Consider the following 23,630-nt stretch of genomic DNA (forward strand, 5'->3'; position numbering starts at 1 on the left):
TTTCAGAAATGGAATGAACCTAGAGTTTTATCTGGATTCTCCAGTTGGATGTTAACACAGAGGTTATTTCTGCCTAGGGATATCTACCCATCCCAGAAAATTGGTCTGAGTGGATACACTCCAGTTCCCCTTTATTAAAAATGGGATCTAGAAGTAGGGCTTTGTAGTAATAGTAATAGTAGTAAAGTTGGAAGGGACCTTGGAGGTCATCTAGTCCAACCCCCTGCTCGGGCAGGAAACCCTACACCATTTCGGACAAATGGCTGTCCAGTCTCTTCTTAAAAACTTCCAGTGTTGGAGCATTTACTGCGTCTGGAGGCAAGCTGTTCCACTGATTAATTGTTCTCACGGTCAGGAAGTTTCTCCTTAGTTCTAGGTTGCTTCTCTCCTTGATGAGTTTCCACCCGTTGCTTCTTGGCCTGCCTTCAGGTGCTTTGGAAAATAGCTTAATTCCCTCTTCTTTATGGCAGCCCCTGAGATATTGGAATACTGCTATCATGTTCCCCCCTTGTCCTTCTCTTCGTTAAACTAGACATACCCAATTCTCGCAACCGTTCCTTATATGTTTTAGCCTCCAGTCCCCTAATCATCTTTGTTGCTCTTCTCTGTACTCTTTCTAGAGTCTCAACATCTTTTTTAGTAACACCTATATTATGGAATGGAATGGAATAGTGGAGTGGAGTGGAGTGGAGTGGAGTGGAGTAGAGTGGAGTAGAGGAGTTCTGCTCAAAAACAGATAGCCCCTAATTTCCTTGCCTTTTGGAAGGCTGTTAAGACATGGTTCTGTCCTCAGGAGTTGGACCAATGTTGGAGATGCACCCAGCACATGTGTTCTTGAGACACAGAATGTTATGGTGTTTGGTACTTTATAAGAGTTTTATTTTTTTTATTAGTTGAATACTTGGTTGTAGCTGCCAAGGGTTGTTTTATATAATCTGACCAGCCAGTTATAATAGAATTGTATTAATAGCAAAAGCACTTAGACTTATATAGCAATTCACAGTGCTTTACAGCCTTCTCTTAGCAGTTTACAGAATCAGCATATTACCCCCAACAATCTGGGTCCTTTTAATATTCCATATTAAAAACTTTAGATTAGATATCCCAAACATTATTCAATTACTTTGGTTTGCAGTAAGATATCATATTTTATCATACCTTTACAAGTTATTTTGTTATATCCAGAAACAAGATACAAGCTCTAGAAGGAATAATTTACCTCTATTTACCCCAAAGGAAAAACACAAAAAAGCACTGTTCTATTTTATTTGCTACAATTATATGGTGAAGTTGCTTTTAACACTTTCCCAAGTTCCTTATACTCCATGTTCTCTGTTTCTGAAATTTCTTTAGTTCTATTGCATTGTCTTGAATCATTCTAATAGGTTCTTTGATACACTATGTTTAAAGATCAGATAATAATCTACAAGCTTGACAAATATTTTCAAAATGGACATATTAAAGTACATGCAAGAAAACTTCAGTACGGGCAATTTGCTACTATTGGGTTTTAGGCTTAAAATATAGCTAACAGCCCCCCTCTCTTTCTCTCTCAACACATTTTCAAATGGTGATTGTATTGTAAAATGAGAGCTGACAAACCTAGTACCACAACTTTATTAAAAAGTTTACTGTGATGAAAGCTACAAACATCTTCTAGTTCAATAGAAGGAAAGGACAAGGAAGAAAGCAGTACAGCCAAGAAAGCTATGAATTGAATGGGCTGAAATGCACTTGAAGTATAAAAACATTTTATTTGATGCAGAATTATAAGCATTATTTGTGCTTTTAGTTATAATTATTCACATAATTTCCTAAATAGCTACAGATTGCAAAGATTGTCCATCCCGAATAATTGAAACGTTACCACTTTAATGAGTAATCAGATCACCATAGAGACTGTGGGCAGAATTTAAGGCAGTCAATAATCAAGGATGGAACAAACATGAATTTCCCTGGGTAGTTCAAGTATAGAAGAAAAAATGTATGAAAGTATTTCTGCAGTTATAACTTATAAATCCTATGGGATATTCCTGCCCCCCAAATAAAATTAATAGCTAGTGTACACAGCAAATGAAAACTCATTGCAATGCTTAAGGAAAAGAACTGCCATTTTTTTCTCTTTTTTATAGTCTTTGAACAGCATTACAATAGGAAAAAGAAATTAGACTGCTAAAGAAAAGTCATTGCAGAAAAAGTAATAAAGCAATACAGTAGTACATTTAAGTCAAAACTTTGCACAATTGTATGGCTTAGTAAAGGGTATCTTGAAACTAGAAATGTAAATAAAAATTAACATCCCTTAAAAATAATGAACATAAAATGTATTTGTTTGACATTTAAATTTGAAAATAACTGGGGAAACAAAATTCATTTTTGGATATTGTAAAAGAGATATGAAGAAAAAAGTAAATGGCTTGAAAGAGTGCCCTATTTCAGAAAAGAAAATGAAGATATTTTACCTATGTAAAGGAGAACTTATAACAAGAGATAATAGATAAGCAATTCTCTACAAGGAGCAGAATCTAATAGAAAAGCAAGAACAAATTCAAAAGCTGTTCTATTTCACTGGAATTTAAAAACATTTTTCAGTAAAGGTTCTGAGAAAGAAAAAAGAACTAGACTTGAATAAAAGACAAAATGATGAAGCCTCAAGAGACAAATGGGAGAGAATGATTCTATAGTGCAGAAAATATTTGATTACTTCATAATACTGAGAATAGATCTCAGTACCTCCTGGAATTATGGATAGTAGATAAAATGAAACGATTGTCAAGGCTCATCAAAACCACTAAAATCCTGGTCAATCCACACTGCATAAATGATACCCCCAAGAGCGCATCATAGATGTTGAAGTTCTAAGAAGAACATGGGGACACAGCTGGTATTTTCTCTCATTTTCAGTCCACGGAAGAGGAGTGCAATGGAAAAGAAAGTTGCAAGTGAATGACTAGCTATGGAAAGTGTGCTGTTGAAGAGAATTTAAGGAACTATGACCTGCATTATGTAAATGAAGAACCGCTAGAACACGTCTAACTGAGAAGAATGTGCTTGGTTAATGCAAGTAAATGTGAATGTGAATCATATGAAGGATAGGGATTAAAATCAATAGGTAAGTACTACAGATAAAGATTCAACATATAATATTTATATGTTATTTGTATGTAAGGATGAAGATTTATACATATGTTGTATGTAACATGTTTAAATGTGTGTTATGTATGTGTACACTTTTGAGAGCAAACAATTAAATTTCATTTTTAATGTGTGCCAATGTTCCCACAGTAAAAAAATGACAATAAAGGTTATCTTATCTTATCTTAGTTTAGCTTATTGTCAAACCTTCAATGCTCTGAATACAGTCATGTTTCTTTGCTTTTTGGTTGCCACAGCAACGGGAGAGGGGAGATGCATTCTTATAGTTTAGTCAAAACAATAACTTTCTTGTGGAAACCTAGGTCAAGCAGCCCAAGTGTTTGGCAGGCTGGAGCTACTGTCAGAGAGCCCGCCAAAGTTGTTAATTGGGGATTGTGATTTATGACACAGTAAGGGGTGGGGAGTTCAACTTTTACTTTGTAACTGTTTGGGGGGAGGACTTTCAGTCTTGGTTTCACCTTTGTTAGTGCTGATATCATGTAGCCATTAAAGTGTTCTTTGAGGAAAGCAATTGCCTCAGAGTTCTTATTTCTATGGTCTCATCTATCGGAACCATGAGTCTTATCTTGCCTTGCCCTGCCCTGCCCTGTCCTGCCCTGCCTTGCTTTGCCTTGCCTTATTATTTCATCTTGTCATAAGATGAGGAAACTTGACTTGGTAATAGCTCATGTGGTGAAGAAAGGATAAAAAAAATCCTTGGTATTGTCACTGAATACAAGCTGAATACCATTCTGTGATATGACATGGTAGCTAAAAAGCATTTTTAGGTTACATGGTTACAGAAACATGGTTTTCAAATCATGGGAAGGTGGTTAGACATCACCTCAAGTATTGTATCCCATAATGATTACTTTAAAAATATTCTGAGAAATTGGACCAACAGCAAATGGCAAGAATGATCAGGAAACTGGAAATTTATAAAATGAGGTTGAGTAAATTGCAAATCTTTAGTCTTGAGAAAAAGCAACTAAGAAAAAGGGAATATGATATGTACCTTTTTACATACTGAAAGATACCACACAGAAAGAGATTCTCTACTGTCTCAAAACATAGGGCAGAGAAGAAAAGTTTTAAGCCAGAGAGAGGCAAATTCAAGTGAGCGTTAAAAAAATCTTCCTAATAGGAAAAGCAGATTGATAGCAGAAAGTTACCATGTAAGATGGCAGAATTCTTTGCAGAATATGTTCAAATAGAGAGTAGAAAGCCATCTGCTTGGGATAGGTTAATGTGAGTTTCTGCATAGAACATAGGATTAGTCTTGAAGAACTAAATGGTCTTTCCAATTTTGTGATTTTTAGAATAACAATGGCGCCTTTGAATTCTTTTTATCAGACTAGAGGGTAATAAATTGCTATTGCTCCATAGACTCATATTTAAATGGTAAGGAATATTTCTTTGTTTCTAGAGTACTAAATACAAGATATATGATTTTGATAGGATCAAAATGAAAGGTCTTCAAAATTTAATATTGAAAGAAAAATTTTAAAATGAATTTGTTGTAGTGGAAACTTACTAAGTGTAGAAACAAGCCTGCTTAAAAAACTACAATGGGTGGGAACCAAGAAAGCTCCTTTTTTGTTAAATATTGTAAATCATTACAGTGATTTTCTTGCTACTGAAATTATTTTAAGAAGTTATCAATAAAACTAGCTAAATATAAATTTCTTTTTTTCTTTCCCTCTCCCTCTTCCTTCCATGCTTTTCCTATCACTTTCTACTCTTAAAATAAAGACAAATATCAAATTACTGCTTCCACTTTTCTTTATGCAAAATGTGCATGTATTAAAGCAGATACAGAAATCTAAACCATGCAAATAAGTAAATCAGATATTCATCTGAAATAAATTGTTGTACTTTCATAGATATGCCTTGGCTCTTAAAAGTACACTTACTAATAATTTACTTGTGCACACAAGATAACTTTCTTAGTGATGCAGTCCACATCTTAAATGCCATGGTTTAAAAAGAGTGGTCATCTTTATCTTTATTTGAAATTATTTTACACCCTAAGTTTGGAATATTTGTTTTTTGCTGTATTGGTAAAAACTTCTGTTCGTCATCCAGAACCACTGTGATAAAATGAGCAGCTATATAAATTATTTTTAATATGAATGAATATATAATTTGTATTATGTATTTATAATGCCTCTCCAGATCATTTTATCCTTACAAACCTTTTTTCGCTATACACCAGTTCAATAATAATAATAATAATAATAATAATAATAATAATAATAATAATAATAAAGTTGGAAGGGACCTTGGAGATCATCGAGTCCAGCTCCCTGCTCAGGCAGGAAACCCTACACCATTTCGGACAAATGGCTGTCCAGTCTCTTCTTAAAAACTTCCAGTGTTGGAGCATTCACCGCTTCTGGACGCAGGTTGTTCCATTGGTTAATTGTTCTAACTGTCAGGAAGTTTCTCCTTAGTTCTAGGTTGCTTCTCTCCTTGATTAGTTTCCAACCGTTGCTTCTTGTCCTGCCTTCAGGTGCTTTGGAGAATAGCTTGACTCCCTCTTCTTTGTGGCAGTCCCTGAGATATTGGAACACTGCTATCATGTCCTCCCTCATCCTTCTCTTCATTAAACTAGTCATACCCAATTCCAGCAACCATTCCTTATATGTTTTAGCCTCCAGTCCCCTAATCATCTTTGTTGCTCTTCTCTGTACTCTTTCTAGAGTCTCAGCATTTTTTTTACATCGTGGTGTCAAAACTGGATGCAGTATTCCAAGTTTGGCCTTAACAAGGCATTGTAAAGTGGTATTAATACTTCACGTGATCTTGATTCTATGCCTCTGTTAATTCAGCCCAGCACTTATTAACTCTCTTGGTTAGTAGTATAATAGTTATAAATAGCCATTTTCACTTCTTTGAACAAACATTCATTTCTTACAATAGACCGCATACTATTTTCCACCTTTTAATCAGTATTTTCATATTTTAACATTTCTCAATTTTTCTAATCTTAGTAAACATTCAGATAGGATAGATCCAGATATCTGCTTGATCTAGATCATGTTTGTCCAACCTTTTGACTTGCCTAGGCTACACTGAGTGAAGAGAAATTGTATTGGCCACATATAAAATATATAATTTAATTAAAATATAGATAACAAACTTCTTTATTTTTTATATTTTTGTTATCTTGTAGGGCTGCATTACTAGTTGCAAGGGCTGCATGTAGATCTTTGCTAATTATATAAAACTTCAACAGCTCTCCTACCCCTGTGGAATATGTAGTCCCCTAAAATCTGAATGGCCCCCATATGCTTGACATTCTATAGAGTAATAACACCTTTTAAAGAAAATGTTTGAAAATTAGGATCTCTACACAGATTGTTTCTAACTCTCATACTGTATATGTTTTTACCTTTCTTGTGTTTTTGTTTTAATTTATAATAGTCGTGAAGATGGTTTTCTAAGTTTTACTTAGATCTTACTGCCAGAGTCTTCCTGTGGCTGAATAGAAAACAACAACAAAACAAATAAATGCAATTCTTCTCTCTTGTCAAACACAACTACCTTGTTCTTGAATGCATTGATTTGCAAATCCATATCCTTCACTGCATTATTTGCTCTGTCTTACCTCTGCTGAAAAGCATTGATCCTCTGCCTACAAAATATATATATGCTAAGAAGGAATAGCTCCATGTCCAAGCTGGGAAGGGTAGACATACTAAACTAAAGCATTCTACAGGCATCCTTGCAACTAAACTGGGATCCATTTTTTTCTTTTCATTTATATGCTTCCATCAACACTACTACAGCCACTGCTGCAGCTCTTTGATATTGATAGGACAGTTACTACACCATTATTTTTTATTTGCCACTGCGTATATTGCTTGCTTTCATTTCAAACTCATAGGAAACAGCTTTTTATATAATTTATATAATAGCATAACCCGTTAATATGATATAAAAGAATGATACTGCATGTGTGTGTGTGTGTAGATAGGTAGGTAGATAGGAGGGAGGGAGGGAGGGAGAGAGAGAAATATGCCATTTTTTTATTCCTAGTGACCATATATATGGATGTTCTCCATGACAATCTATTGCTTCAAGTCTCCCAATGGAACTCATCACCACTGTAACTGAGTCCATCCACTTTGCTGTTGGTTATTCTTATATTCTCTATACCTTTTCTAGCTTCAGACCCTTTTCCAGAGAACTGGCTCTTTATATAATGTGTTCAAAGTAGGATAATTTGAGCCTGGTCATTTGTGCCTCAAGAGGTAATACTGGATTGAAATATTCAATGATCCCTTTTTTTGTATTCTTGAGTTTTCACAGTATTCTCAGGAGTCTTCTCCAACACTAAAGTTCAAAAGCATCAATACTCCTCTTTTCTATTTCTTTAAAGTCCAACTTTGATTTTGATTGTGTCACAGGGAATATGATGGCTTGAATGATTCTGATCTTTGTAGACCTCTGCTGGTTGATTAGCCAGTACCTGCCTGTCTGTCTGGATCTAGAACTTCCATAGAATCTTAGCCTTGTTATTGTAAGGACCCACCCCACTTTGCATCTTAAGAAGACAGAACTCTTGGAATAATTATTCCAACAGGAATCCTTTATTAAGAAGAAGTGGTTGCAGGCGTGCTAGACAGGACTTGGGGTCCAAGCCCTCCCATTCAAGGTTTTAAGGGGTTCCCCAGTAGTCCCACCCAATCAACCCCCCTTCCAGTGATAGTTTCAGGTATCACAATTCCACCCCCTTTTTTCTTTCTTCCATCTGGATGGAGACTTCAGATAAACTACATGAAAGGCAAATAACCTTCTTTGTTATGGTAAGGTTCTTTGGTGCTAACGCTTTGAGGTTACAATAAACACACATTCAGCATTCAGCTCCTTAGAAGTATACTGAAGGAAGTGAGGGCCATAAAGCCCTTTGTTCTCCCCCTTCTCTCCCTCTTATGGCAGAATCCAGAGAAGGCAGAATTGGGAGTTTCTATATTTGATAATTAAAGATGAAATATAATTGGATTCTGACAGTTATTCTCCCTTGTGGGAGGGTCTAGCTCATGTACCATGCAGATGCTCCTGTACCCAATGCTAACTAGTTTACTGCACCATTCAGTATATGCTGTTCCTGTCTATATCTTACATTATGTATTAAATGGTCTATGAAGCCTCTCTGCAAAGTTTAATATGGTAGACTCCTGCTTCTATGGATCTGGTGCTTAGTGCTTGTTATTATGCTGCGGTGATGAGTGCTTTAGTTATGTCTTTTACTCCAACCCTTTCCAGCCACTGGTATTATTTTCCAATGTCAGCCACTTCAACTATCTGTCAATAGTACATCCCATGCATGTCCTTGTCTTTCCACTATGATGGTAGAATGATGATGGCAGTCCCTACTATCATTGTATGTATATATATTCTTTGGGATTTAATGTGATGTTTGTACCTGTGCAACTACTACTGTCCAAAATAGAATCTATCATTTTAAAAAAAGATTGTAACAATTCATCATCAAAATATATATAATAGGAGGCTGATAGTCCATTTGGACCAGGAGCATTTCCTAATTTAGAAAATTATAGTGTCATAATAGATATAGCAGAATTACTTCTGAATTCATTTCATATTAAAATGTTATTGCAGAACCTAGTTTCTTTTCTTCTTCCTAACAAAGTGCACAAGTTTATATCTTGAAACTTTTCTTAATTTCCATATCTTGTATCAATTCTGTACACTTGTTCATTTCTTCATCTATATATTCTTCATCCCATTGTAAAAACTTTATTAAAGATTCAACAACTTCTTCTCTAATATCTTTACCATGTTCCTTTGGAATTGCTTTCAATCTTAAACAAAATTATTTCTTTCTTAGTTCAACGTAATGCCTCATTGTCTAGATGACTGTTTCTCAACCTTGATAACTTTAAGATACGTGGACTTCAACTTCCAGATGAAGTCCACATCTCTTAAAGTTGCTAAACATAAGAAATACTGGTCTAGATCACCATTTATCTCTTAATTTATTATTTCTTTTATTTTTATTTATTATATTATTATTTTTATTATTTCTGTCTTTTACATTTTATTTCCTCTTTCTAGATTCTAAATTAGAGAAAGAAAAATAGCCACTAACAACCCCCCCCCCCAAAAAAACCCAATGTAAATTACAGAAGAGAGGAGGATCATTTACAGAGGGGTTAACAGAAAAAGAGATTATGCAGAGATTTTACAAGGACATTTGAAGAATTAGGGAAGAATGTCACACATGATTAATTACATCAGTGACTGTATCAGCAAAAAGGGATCTGGCTACAATTGAAGAGAAAATGGGGGAAAGATTTGCAAATTTGAAAGAAAAGTAAGAGTAAAAAATTGAATATTAGTAATACAGATAACTATAGAAGTTAAACAATCAAAGAGAAAATAGAAAGCTTGGAAAATAAGTTTTTAACTTTCTTAATTCAAAGTCTTGACCAGTTTTTTGCTGTTAATTCTCTTAAAATCCATATAATTATTTCCTTATTTTTCAAAATTGTTAGTAATTGTATGTGGTTGTATATGTATATATTTATGGTATTATTTACTAGCTTGCAATACTGGCTTCCTTATTTCTCATTTGATCTCACATAACATCCATGCATCAACATAACTACATATATACTAGAGAAACTGTCTCCCTCTCCTCCTCCCAAAAAATAATTTCAGCTTTCTTTAAAAGCATTTCTTTTAGTAATTCAAATTTCTCTTCTAAGGTAAGCTGCTCATAGGTAAAGAAAATGAGCAAAATTTAACCACCTGAATTTTGTGAGTACTTCCGCATTAAAAACCTTTTACAAATTGTTTCTCAGTGGGGTGCCTGTATGATTAAAACCCTCTAGGCTTTGGGATACATTTTCTCTGCAGGATTTTGTCAAATCCTTTTCATTTCACTATTGGAAGCACTTAAAAGGCAAACAACTTTAAATACATCTCTCTGTAGATGTCATTCGAACATCTTAATGAGCCTTTTTTTCTCTCTCCCAAAAATGAGTTCATTCTTATTTGGCAGGAATAAAAATGACTTCAGGCTTTTTCCTAGCTGTCGGCTTCCACTTGTTTTACTTCTAGGATGGGACAAAGCTTTGCATTAAACTTTCTGTCTAAAATTTATCTCATTCATGGAATTATTGTAGCTTCACCAGCATCGTCATCATCAGCAGCAGCCATTCAGTCATGTCTGACCCTCTATGGATCAGCATTCTCCGTGCCCTTCTGTCTTGCATGGCCTCTTTCAGATCCACCATAGTCATCCCAGTGCCATCCTTTATAGTGTCCAGTCAGCAAAAACTTCACCAATAGACTCTATTAAAGTGTGTGGAGATTTCACTATTGCTATTTCCTCCTCCCAGCCTGGCTTCCTCCCCCCCACCACCTTTTTTATACTGTTCAGAAGTCTCACTTGAACATATCAGGAAACTTGTGCTGGAATGAATATAATATAATTTAAAGCCTAAACAGCTTGTTTTTATTTTTGAAGAATGTATATTAACACAGCTATATAAATAATAACTAACAAATCAAGTTAAATTTGACATAATTAAAAGCAACCATATTCTTTAATTTACCTTGCGCTTATTTGTTGGGCAGACATAAAGATAGCTCAAAATGGTCTTCAGACCTACTTTGTCGTTCATCTTTTCATATGTTGTCCCATAATCAGTTGACCTGCAATTCCAGAGAACATTAGTAAGTAAGCATAAACACTATAGCAAGAATAAGATGCAAACTGTTTTGGCTGCTCTCCAGCTTAGAACAAAATAGCTCTCAGGAGGTAGTAGTTATTCCTCTTTTGTTTTGTTTCTGTTTTTTTATGATTCACACTGTACATGATGACACTTAAGTATGTATTCATGCCTTCATGTGAAGAGTTAATATTTGCATTTAAATTAGGTTAAGAAAAAATTAAAATTGCATCTTTAGTGCCACTGAAAATAAATGTTTCAGTAAGAAATGTCAATCAGTTTTGAAGAGGTAATGTTTGTCATTAATGCAAATGTCAGGATAACAAGAGGCTGAATTAGTTTTTGCTATTGCTCTATTCTTTCATATTGAAAAATATTGTTGTCCTTTCAGTTATCACAGTTTTGCAAGTACTACTACGTAATCCATTTCATGATTTTTTAATAATGCTCCAAAAGGCTATGGCTTGACATCACTAACCAAAATTGTGAATACCTTACTTCGTACTATTTGCATTATTCCTATGTATATTTCAAATGAGGTTTAAAAAAAATCATAGTTTCCAGATGAGAAGCCTTCTTAAATGGAATCTTCTGTTTGATTATTACCAATTAAGTTTTAAAATATACCCACTACACTACCTACATAAAACAGGTTTTGATATTTCAGATTCTCTATTTATGCATTTCATTACTTAATATTTCCTGGAGGATAATGTAAATTGATGATGACTTATTTGGTTTACTCATTCATGTTACAAGAAAATGGAAACATCAAGGAATTTTGAAAATGATGAACTACAATAATTAAACAGAGTCAAATCACGAAGATAAACATAATTGGGTGAAAGGGCACAAACTATCAACATAGTCTTAAGTGCCCATACAATTAAGATTCTTCTTGACCACTTTGTATTATGTATTATGCTTTGTTTCACAGCAATTAAAAACAAAAAATAAATCATATGAACTGATAACATTTACTATATACCAGAGAAACTCTGTATGTGACATAAACAAATAATAACAAGGTAATTCATTCCTACAGTTAGAAAATAGCATGCACCGTTCAGTCTTAGATTTCTTGATATTTACTGGAGAAAATGGAGGACAAGGGGCATGCACAAGAGCCTGCCACATATACATATATATTTCACCAAAATCCTAGTTCCTTCAGCTTGTATACTATGAATACAGGTAGTCCTCAACTTACAACAGTTTGTTTAATAACTATTCAAACTTAGAATAGCACTTAAAATGTGACTTATTGCCATTTTTCACATTTACAACCACTGAAGCAGCCTTATGGTCATGTGATCAAAATTCAGACACTTGGCAAATGACTTGTATTTATGATGGCTGCAGTGTCCCAGGTCATAAGATCACCTTTTGCAACCTTCTCACAAGTAAAGTCAATGGACAGATTCATTTAACAACCATATTGCTAACTTAACAACTGCAGTGATTCACTTAACAACTGTGACAAGAAAGGTTGTAAATCAAAACAATTTACTGTTTTAAGAAAAGAAATATGTGTTGTAAATTATTCAATCCAATATCTAATAAAAAATGGAAAATTATTTAGATCAAATTGTGTATTCCTTTTTTCTATGCTCATTTCCATCAATTTACCCATTTAGGTCAATTCTCATATCTTAAATAACCACTTATTAATATTTAAAATTGTGGCAGTTTTTTAATATTTTGCCAGAATAATCTTTGTAGCAATCAAAATGTTGGCAATTAAAAATACAATTAATTTATATTTAGAACATTTGCTATATAATTAAATATTTGTACTAATGCATTTATAGTCATTCCAATTCCTGTTATTTATTTAATTACTATAAATTGAAATAGTAGTAGAGAACGTTCCTCTTGCTTCAGGCCCCAAAAATTGTTCTCAAAAACTAAAACTCATTTTCCTTTCCAATACTCATTTGTTTGATACACTGTTCCTCTTCCCTCTTTCTTGTTTTCATGATACAAAATGTTAAGCACAAAATCTTTCAGTTAGCCCAACTAATTAATAATATATTGAAAACACATTTAACATAAAATAAGGATTTAACTCTTGAGTAAAAGTATTTTATTATTATAATTTAAACCTGTTAGTTAAATTACAAGGCAAGATTCAAAATAACTTAATATATACTGTTGTTATATACAATTCCTTAATAACTATTTTAATTTTGTTTTTTCTTCTTGGCATTTGCTCAAATGTGCAAGGTTTGCTTTTTTGGATCAATTAAGTATTGATCCATTGGTTGCAATAAGAATTGACAAACTGGATTGTCACCAAAGCGTGACATCATTGCCTGATTCCTAAACAGTTATTTTATTTATTTATATCCTGCCTTTATTATTTTTACAAATAACTCAAGGCGGCAAACATATCCAACACACCTTCCTCCTCCTATTTTCCCTACAACAACAACCTGTGAGGTGAGTTGGGCTGAGAGAAACTGACTGGTTCAATGTCACCCAGTTGGCTTTCATGCCTAAAGTGGGATTAGAACTCCCAATCTGCTGGTTTCTAGCCTGCTTTCTTAACTACTAGACCAAATTGACTCTCAATAACTATTTTAATATTTAATTTCAAAATGTTTATTCTAATTTATTTTTTCCACAGCAAGACATAAAATACTTTAGCACCTGATTCTATTCCAGCAAATAGTCACTATTCATACTTTCTAGGAATGATAATTTCACTTAAATGTCTATGGAGATTCTCAGTCATCCAGGATATGGTTGTCCCAAGGTACTTTTTAGGAGGCAACTGGACTTCCTTCTTTTTCTTTGAAGATGTTTTGCTTCTCATCCAATGGCTGCAAGATGTTTTCTTTTGTGTCCCTTCACTGTTGAAGACAGTCACAGGCTGTTGGGGATGAGTCTGTATTGTCTGCATCTCAAACTGAAGCGCAAATGGTTCCTGTGGTCTGCTATGTTTTGTGGAAATCCATTTATACTCCATTCGAAGGGTATTCATCCCAAAGTGCATAGCTAAATATCTATGGAGATTCTCAGTCATCCAGGTCATAGTTGTCCCAAGGAGCTTTTTCAGGAGACAACTGGACTTTCTTGTTTTTCTTTGAAGAGTTTTCTCTTTTCATCTAAGAAACTTCTTCAGCTCCACACATATTTGCACTACTCAGGTGACCTGAGGACAGGGGTAAACCTCCAAATGGCCTCAATTACTCTCTAAAAGAATGCAAACGACAGCTGTCTGCAAGGTATATAAATCCTTCCATTCCCCATCATCCAGTCAGAGCTGAAGAAGCTTCTTCAATGAGAAGTGAAATGTTTTCAAAGAAAAATAAGAAAGTCCAGTTGCCTCCTGAAAAAATACCTTGGATAATTTCAGTTATGTTAAATATATGTCTCAATAATAAAATTATAAAATAAAGAAAGACTAGACCAGTGGTTATCAACCTTTTTAATGCCGTGACCCCAACCTGTTGTAAGTCGAGGACTACTCAACTGGTTGTAAGTCGAGGACTACTCAACTGGTGCAGCACCGTTTGCAGAATGGGACTTTTGGCGGGCTCAGCAGGGCAGAGACAGCCTGGACAATTCAAGAGAGTCTATTCTATTGGCTTTCAAAAGCCAATAGAATAAAAGGGAGTAGCACAGCTAAGGAAAAGGGGGGGAAAATGGCAGACTGCATTGTTTGGCAACCCCCGTGAAATGGTCGTTCGACCCCAAATGGGGTCCCGACCAACAGGTTGAAAACCACTGGACTAGACCCATGTCTAAGAGTATATTTTTCATAACTTGCAAATTACCTATTTTAATCAGAGGTACTTTCTATTCCCTACTTTTTTTCTATATCTTGTAACTTTTGATTTCTGTGAATGCAAACAAAAACTTAGGGAACACTAAGAAATTTTACTTTGTTCTTCATGATCTCCTATTCAGATTTTCCAGTTTTTTTTCCTATGATCATTTATGCATTACAATCTATTCTTTCCTTTATTGAAAGCATTATTATGATGTATTACTTAAAACAGAACCCTATGTTTTTGAACTAGTATAAAGATCATGGAGATGACTCACAATGAGATATTTTGAAGGTGAAAATATATGTGAGCAGTCAAAGGATCAACAGTTTTTTGACATTTGAAATGTCATCCTATGTATGTCAAAAGCATACTTCTGCATCCATTCTGCTTTTATTAGCTGATATTTTCTAGCTAATGTTCATACTGCTGTCCCTATACTTTCTGCAGCTCCATTTCTTTATTTTCTTATTAACATTTCCAAAACTGAACAGTATTCATTTCAACATGATAAAAATAACAACTGAGAGCTAGATTGGTAATTAAAGCATCAGGATAAAAATAACAACTGAGAGCTAGATTGGTAATTAAAGCATCAGATTCTCCCAGAATCCACTGGGAGACAGTGGATTCTACAATATAACTTCTTTGTTGGCCATAAAGTCAGCTGAGTGACTTTGGTCTAGTCAAATTCTCTCAACCTTAGAAAGGAAGCAATGGCAAATCACCTCTGAAAAACCCTGCCAAGAAAATTGCAGAGACTTATACAGGTTATCTCCTAAATTTGGACACTACTGAATGAAAGTATTTACCGTTGTCACAGTCTACCCGGTCTATCAAATGTGTGTGTGTGTTTGTGACTTCTGTTTGCACCTTTAATATATATATATATATATATATATATATATATATATATATATATATATATATATATATATATATAAAATATATAAAACCATTAAAGGTGCAAACACAAGTATATTATCTAAGTTACTACAATTTATTTTCAGAAATTACATACTTAAATTGCTCATTCTGAATTACGTAAAATCTTACAATTTTCCACATTTACAGTAATAAGTTATTGTAGAATACAAAGAAATCATAGGAATAAATCACTTTTTATTACATGTTGCTTTTGTTTTAAATAACCATGAAAAAGAAAAGGTTATCCCATCTTGAGTATATGGACATTGAATATTAGGGAACATTTCTTCACATTTTTTTCAAATGAATATTAAAATCTAATGTCTTTTCTTTTTCCTTCTATTCAGTTGTATTGGATTCTCAAGAGACTCCAGTTTGGGTTGTTGTTTTCTGGCAAGGTTTTTCAGAAGAGGTTTGCCATTCTCTCCTTCCTAGGGCTGAAAGAAAAGGACTTGACCAAGGTCACACAAATGAATCTGTGCCTAAGGCATGATTAAAACTCACAATCTCACAGTTTTTAATCTTATACCTTAACTGCTATTCCAAATTGATTCTCATTATTAATCTAAATCAGTGGTTCTCAACCTTTCTAATGCCGTGACCCCATAATACAGTTCCCCATGTTATGGTGACCCCCAACCACTTATACATCACCGGGTGCCAGGGGCGTGGCCAAAGAAAAGGGGGAAAAATGGTGGACAGCCTTGTTTGGCGACCCCCATGAAATGGTCGTTCGACCCCAAATGGGGTCCCGACCCACAGGTTGAGAACCACTGATCTAAATATATAAAAAGTATATATTATAAACTCCTAATTGCATATTCTACTGAATGTTTCTCTCTGCAGCACAGTGGAATTTATTTCCAGGTATTTATAGAGAATGCCAATTGTCCTCTTACTTTTTTCCTTTCAGTTTCCTTTCATTATAATGCTGTTTTTACACTGGTGTCTTCTGTGTGTATATATATTAATTTACTATATAATAAGAGCCATGGGGGCGCAGTGGTTAGAATGCAATACTGCAGGCTACTTCTGCTTCCTGCCGGTTGCCAGCAGTTCAACAGTTCGATTCTCACCAGCTCAAGGTTGACTCAGCCTTCCATCTTTCTGAGGTAGGTAAAATGAGGATCCAGATTGTTGGGGGCAATATGCTGACTCTGTAAACCATTTAGAGAGGGCTGTGAATCACTGTGAAGTGGTATATAAGTCTAAGTGCTATTGCTATAATAAAAGCCCACATTTAAAAATTATTCATTTATTTATTTCTCGGTGACCTAATTCAAGACAGAAAAGAAATCTGCATTTTTCTCTACCGTTTCTCATTCAATTGAATGAAAAAATATCTGGTTTTGACATTCCTCTGTGAAGATAAGAGAATTTTAGTGAAGTATGGGATCTTACACTTCTTTGGTTAAGTAGTAGCTAAAACATGTGTGTCAGTATTGTGCCTTTCTTTGTACAATCTTATCTTTAGTGCTTTCCTTGCTTCTTAAACCTTTATTATTACCCAGTGAAAAATAATAAACAGGAACTGCTCTCACTGGCTTTCATCAGACTAGGAACAATGGGCAACCAGGGAGATATGAGAATGAGGGAAGAATGCATAACTGAAAGCAGGAACACTCTCTAGCATCTCCAACTATAAAGCAAGTACCTCTTTTAAAAGGTATAAACATGAAAACACCATTAGGTTTTCATCTTTTGTAACTGGGGAGAGCTACTTAGAACTCCAACTAAATAGATTTTTGTGTACAATAACACGTTTTGATATGGTATGATAATTAATTATATGGAATTTGGTTTTTTTTAATGAATGGAAATGAATTAAGTCAAAGACTACTATAATTAACAAAAATGGAATTATTGACTGAAAGGTTAAGGATCATGATTTAGATTTAGAAGTAAGAAAACTATAACTATATACATGTGTAATGTTTAATTACTTATGAGATGTTTGTGCATAATAATATGATTTGATAAGATATGATAATATTGTTTTCTTTTTTATTAAATTAGTTATTATTGGAAGAAGAAATAAATAAGATTGGTGATAAAAAAGGGATGAGAGGGATTAAGAATTTGAATATATTTGCAAGAGGTATTTGAAGTAATAATATGCTGATGTAAAACATTACCTGATTATGGTAATTGAAATCAATTTTAAGTTTTAATATACAGGTTTAGTAGTAATAGAAATTTAGGATAGAAATGAAATGTAATAAATTTATTATGTTACTTGAGGGAAATAGAGAGATGATAGTGAATGTATTAAGTTGAACTGTTATTGTGTGATTTTATGTTGGAATCTTTGTTTACCCAAACACCACGGTGTGTCCTAAGTACTTTTTTGTTAAAACTATAAAACCAATAATATATATATATATATATATATATATGTGTGTGTGTGTGTGTGTGTGTGTGTGTGTGTGTATGTGTATGTATATGTATATGTATATTTGTATGTATGTATGTATGTATATATAACTCCAACAAAATCATACTCTTCTTCCCTGATATCTCCCGTATGTCTTCATCTTAGGGATTAGTTCTCCGGAATTAGGAGTAGATAAGTGAAGGACAAAGGAAGAAAAGAAAGAATTGGATATTTAAGATGTCTGTGATTCAGTGCTATTTTGTAGGGGCACCTAAGGAAGGAAAAATAAACATTTGATTTTAATCACCGTTACTTTGTCTAAAAAAAAGTTGCACTGCATTTCCAATGCATTCACACAGCTCTTACCTGATGAATTTAGCTCAAATGTGGTTAGGCATACCTAGAATAGCTTAGGTATTGTCATATTTGTGGCTTTATTTAAAAAAAATGAGGCATTTAAATAACTTCATTATTATTCATTAGGGTTTTTTTTCTCTTTTTTTTTTTGGTCCTGTCAGACAAATGAAATTTATATAGTATTACAACACGGTACTTGCACCCGTTATTTAAAGTCACAAATTCCATTAGCATACATGTGCTCAGGCCTGCATTGGCTCCTTGTAACATTTTAGGAAGGATAATAGGCAATCTACATCCACTGAACACATGAACCGTAAGAAAATTGCCATCTATTTTCTTTAGAAGTATACATAGGGTGTCAGGCGTAATGCATATTTTAGAATATAACTTAATAGCATGAAAATTATTTATTTATTTGTAACCCCAAATGCTGAACATATTAATGTTTTCTATGCTTAAGCTCTTGAATATTCTAAAGTGTGTTTTTACATTGCACAAAAGCCTTGTAATTAATTATTGGAGCTAGCTAGATAAAATGAAATTTATTTCATTTTAAAGTTTACCAGTGTAAAATATCTTCATAAAATCTCCACAGCATTAAGATATCAACCTTTACATTCAATTCTTCCATTTGTTCAAAAATAATGGGTGAATTTTCTTTCTAACTTCTTTAGTGACTAATGAAATCTCATACCTATTCTACTGCTTAATTTTTCCTTCGCTAGCTAGTATATTGGGACTCTAGAAAAAATTATACATTCTTTAAAAGCAGTTTTAGACATCTCTAATCTATGATATTAGTTGAATTCAACAGCTGAGCTTCTTCCCTCCTATGATGTATCCTGAATTAGAAGGGAAAGGCAAAATTTTGTTTTGCCCAGTGAAGTTCTGAAGACCTTTGGGATGAAAGGTTATCCTTGGAGGAAAATTCTTGTTCATATTTCCTCAGGTTCTGAGCCTTAGTCACCCTGGCCCTTTAAACGAATGACTGGAGTTATTAAGAGGAGAGCTTGGCAAGATTTATGTTTATTTCCACCTTGTCTTTGGCAGGGATAAGCAACTGTGCAAGTTCCATTGCACTTTTAAAAACTTTTTATTTCATATGAAATGAGAAACTGATGGGAATTGTAATGGATTCTATGGTGGTGTGAAACCACTTTACAATGAGTCTGATTTCCTATAGACTAAAAGTCTGCCTTTGGTTTAGAATCTATGATAACCATTAATTTAAGTATGGAGACTATAATCATAGTTAGGGATGCTGGGAAAGTGCTAGGTTGCTAAGATGATGAAGTGAAATCATGTCACTTTCACAACTTTCAATACAATTTTAACAAGATGTTTTTATAGTCTTACAAACACATACATACATACATACATACATACATACATACATACATACATACATATATATGTCCCTAATTATGTTAAAAATGTGAATCTTGGGTAAAGCCATGCAATAAAAATAAATAAATTCGAACACCGATGATGATGATGTCGGCAGTGCTGGCCGACGAAAGCTCAGCATTTATATTAAACAGCTTTTAGTTTGATATTATCCTGGTGTTCAAATTTATTTATTTTTATTGTATATAAATATATACATATGCATACATACATGCATGCATGCATACATACATACATACATACATACATACATACATACATATATATTACAGTAAGCAGGCTGATTTATTTTATCTATTTATTAAATTTGTTTACTGTCCATCTCACCACAAATGTACACAACATCCACTGAAAATGTGAGGGATGAACAATTCATACAATTTCCTTTTTTTTAAGTGGAAGAAAGGTGAGGCAAATTTTGGTTCCTTCAGATTTGGCAGCACTTTGAATTTGACATTGGTGAATGTCATTTTTGAAAGGGCCTATCTTTCTGCTGAAAGGATAGAGAAAATCAAATGTGGATTATGGAAATATAGAAATTAATTGTTATTGGTTGTTTTTAAATGCAAGCCCAGACAACACGCTGTTTACCAAATATTAAGGTGACTATGATAAAAAAAATCAATAAAATATATATTTTTAAAAAGGGTAGCATTCATCAGTTTCTTATGTTTATTAAGTTCTAAGCATGTTTTCAATATTTGAAAATCAAGAAGCATGAAGACAAGAAAATTTGCTTTAAACTGCTGTGACAGATTAAATTTATACTATGTAGAATTGTCCAACTGTTAAGTAATTGTACCTTTTCATCTACATATATGATGATTAAAACACATATTTATATATCTCAGCTCTCATAACATTATCCCCCAAAATTACTGATCAACCTCATATTTCAGAAATTCAAGACCTCTTTCTTGGTGATTTCTTCTGACTATATGTCACTCTTCATACAGGCATGATTATAAAATCTTTATTTAATTTAATCCCACATTCTTAAACCCTAAGACATAATTAGCTAACATCAAATTTATTCTTTCTTTCATATAGCTACCCATCTTAAACAACTAGTTCTGGGCAGCTGCTAGATTGTTTTATTGCAGATAATAAGGAAATATACATATTGAAAATAACACCTATGGCAGAACAAAAAAAACCATCTGTCCATCTTCATTAATTTAGGGAATTAAAGCTAAGAATTAGAAGATAATACAGTTCACTCAGTATTAAGGCCTCAGTAGAAGGCATTCAGTGTTTGACATAATGAATGATTAAATAAAACTATTATTTTATGCATTAGAAGATAAAGATAAATACAAATATATACTAAAATATTTTTTGCAGAAGAAGGAAAGGAAAAATACAGCACAATTTAATGAACTCCAGTGAATGTCTCACCTTATCTTGGTAATATAAAGTATTTTATTTATTTATTTATTTATTTATTTATTTATTTATGAGACTTATATACCGCTTTAAGTGCAAGCACTCTCTAAGCGGTGTACACCAGTAAGCAATGTATATATATATTTACATTGCCCCCAACAATCTGGGTCCTCATTTTACCTACCCCGGAAGGATGGAAGGCTGAGTCAACCTTGAGCCGGTGAGATTTGAACCGCTGACCTGCTGAACACAGTCAGCTAAAGTGGCCTGCAGTACTGCACTCTAACTGCTGCGCCAGCATTTCTGAAGTTTGGGGATGAGTACAGATGCTTTGAAACATCAGCTAAAGTTTAGTTCTGAACTTACACATCAATTTTTATTTGGATACCTCAGTTTTTAAGGCTCACCTCAATTAATAATATTTTTCATCTTTTCGTCTTGAAAGCAGATTTCATTTAAACATAAAAGCATATTATGTTCCAATATTTTCAATGTGACCTTTTAAATTTTAAAGTTTTATGTCTCACTGCAATCTGTCTTAATTGTTTTTCTTTCTCGCTTGAAAAGGTATATGTGGGTTTATGTGAACTTTTGTACCTGAAATATAAAATGCAATTATATCAATTTTGAAGTATTTAACATCTATTGCATTTACATAATTCCTACCTCTGACGAAGGAATATGGGTCAAATGGAGAATTTTGAAATGCAGAATGTTTGCCTAAATAAACATTTTAATCAATAGATAGATATCTCTTTGGAATTTGGTTTCAAGTAATAGAATTATAAGACCAATCAAAGTAATGTTTCTGTGATCACAAGATCCTCATTGATTTTCTCCCTATAAGTTTCTCAGGCTTCCTTGTTGACTTATGGGAAGGTGTCAGGGAACATTGAAAATGAAAATCATGGCTTCTAGCTTTCTGTAAGTTACCCTTTTGAATTACCCTGATTGAAAAAGTTTTCCCTTATGATGCATCAGTTCAGCCAGTTAAAGGTTACAGAGTTACTGGATCAACATTTCAGAGATATTTCTGTTTCTAAACTGAGAAACAAATTGGCCATGAGTGGGCAATCAGAGGAATGGGACTGATTTCAAACTTCCTGGTAGCTTACCTATTGAGATTCCTTGTAGGAAGTCAGTAAAGAACATCAGAAGCCTTCCTTCCTTCCTTCCTTCCTTCCTTCCTTCCTTCCTTCCTTCCTTCCTTCCTTCCTTCCTTCCTTCCTTCTTTCCTTCCTTCCTGATCTTTCCAATAATTCTGCAATCTCATATTGAATTCCATTTTTGTGGAGTATACCCACATCTTAAGTATCCGTATAGTGAATAAATTTGACTTGTTGATTGGGGTCTGTCATTAAATGTCTGATGTAATGATGAATTTGCCTTTTAATAATCACAGAATGGTTCTACTCATTTTTCATTGAAGGGACTTCTTTAGTAGGAAAGGGTATCATTTGGAAGAGGCAGTTGCATTGTCTGATGTTCTTCCTGAGCTCATTTACAATAGGTTAATCATGGCTATATAAATTGAGGAGTTCATTAGGTAGCAAATTGCCTACCCCGACCTCTCCTTTCATACAGTGGAAACTGGATATTTCTCCAGGGAATAGAAACACATGAGAGTGAGGGCAGATATGGCCATAGCACCATCAACAACAAAAATATTACATTGTGCAAGTTGTGCATTTTGCCTCTCTCTTTCTTTATTAAGGTCTTGTTGTTGAAGGCAGGTATTTCCATATTGAGGAACTCTCACAATTATAAATGTTTACCACATATTCTCGAGTTAATCTTCTCTTTTCTTCTCCATCTTATTTTTCTCCTCATTCAGTACCTTTCCTTCTGATTCTGGAGACATGCAACCCTTTTATCCTGTTTCATCACCTCATATCCTCAATGCTTCATTCCAATGATGTTTGGTGTCATCGTCTTAACCATCTCTTTCCATGTGGCATAATTATGATGAAGATAATTTAATGTTTTACCCCAATGTTGTATGTGGTAAACTATCTCAAAATAGTTTAGAATCCCTGCTGACTTCCCCATTGAGTTGTAGGGAGTTGTCAGTTTAAAAATAGGATCATGTCACCTTCTCAGATCTATGGCAGAATCAAGCTACCTGATCTCTGGTGATCAAAAGTGTACACTCAATTTCAATTTAAAAATGAAACAGGATGGGCAAGGACTAGTAGCTCTGTATTTGATGGAAACCCAAGATATCCAGTTTCTACTCCACCTGCAGCCACAACAATTCATTTGGTGACTTTCAGACCAACCTACTTCACAGTGTTATTGTGAAGAAATGTAGATGGAATACTATGTATGTGCCTGGATTTCCTGAACAAATATGGGATATAAATACATGTGCATGTTTGTGTGTCAGAGAAGGGTCATGTGAAGCAATAAAATATCCAGGCTCTTATTCATATACCTTAAAGTTGTTCCTTCTTTAAGAGCCACATGATAAGTTAATTCCTTGCTGCTGGATGGGGGGGGGGGACAAGGGATTGTGAGACTCAAAGTGACCATCCTGTGACAGCAGCAATCTGAAGCAGC

The 23,630-nt window shown here is 33.9% G+C and overlaps 1 protein-coding gene across 5 annotated transcripts in view; it reads right to left on the reverse strand.

Moving 5' to 3' along the window:
* SORCS1 (sortilin related VPS10 domain containing receptor 1) overlaps positions 1-23,630 on the reverse strand; it is a 440,998-nt gene that overhangs the window by 219,199 nt on the left and 198,169 nt on the right. For all 5 annotated transcript variants that reach the window (XM_039335794.1, XM_039335792.1, XM_039335796.1 and 2 more), the window contains exon 3: positions 10,725-10,824. In XM_039335794.1, the coding sequence (XP_039191728.1) occupies positions 10,725-10,824 (100 nt within the window). The remainder of the gene's footprint in view (positions 1-10,724; positions 10,825-23,630) is intronic.

Source organism: Crotalus tigris, unplaced genomic scaffold (genome assembly GCF_016545835.1).
Source record: "Crotalus tigris isolate CLP2741 ecotype Arizona unplaced genomic scaffold, ASM1654583v1 scf7180000017659.2616968, whole genome shotgun sequence".
Lineage (NCBI taxonomy): Eukaryota > Metazoa > Chordata > Lepidosauria > Squamata > Viperidae > Crotalus > Crotalus tigris.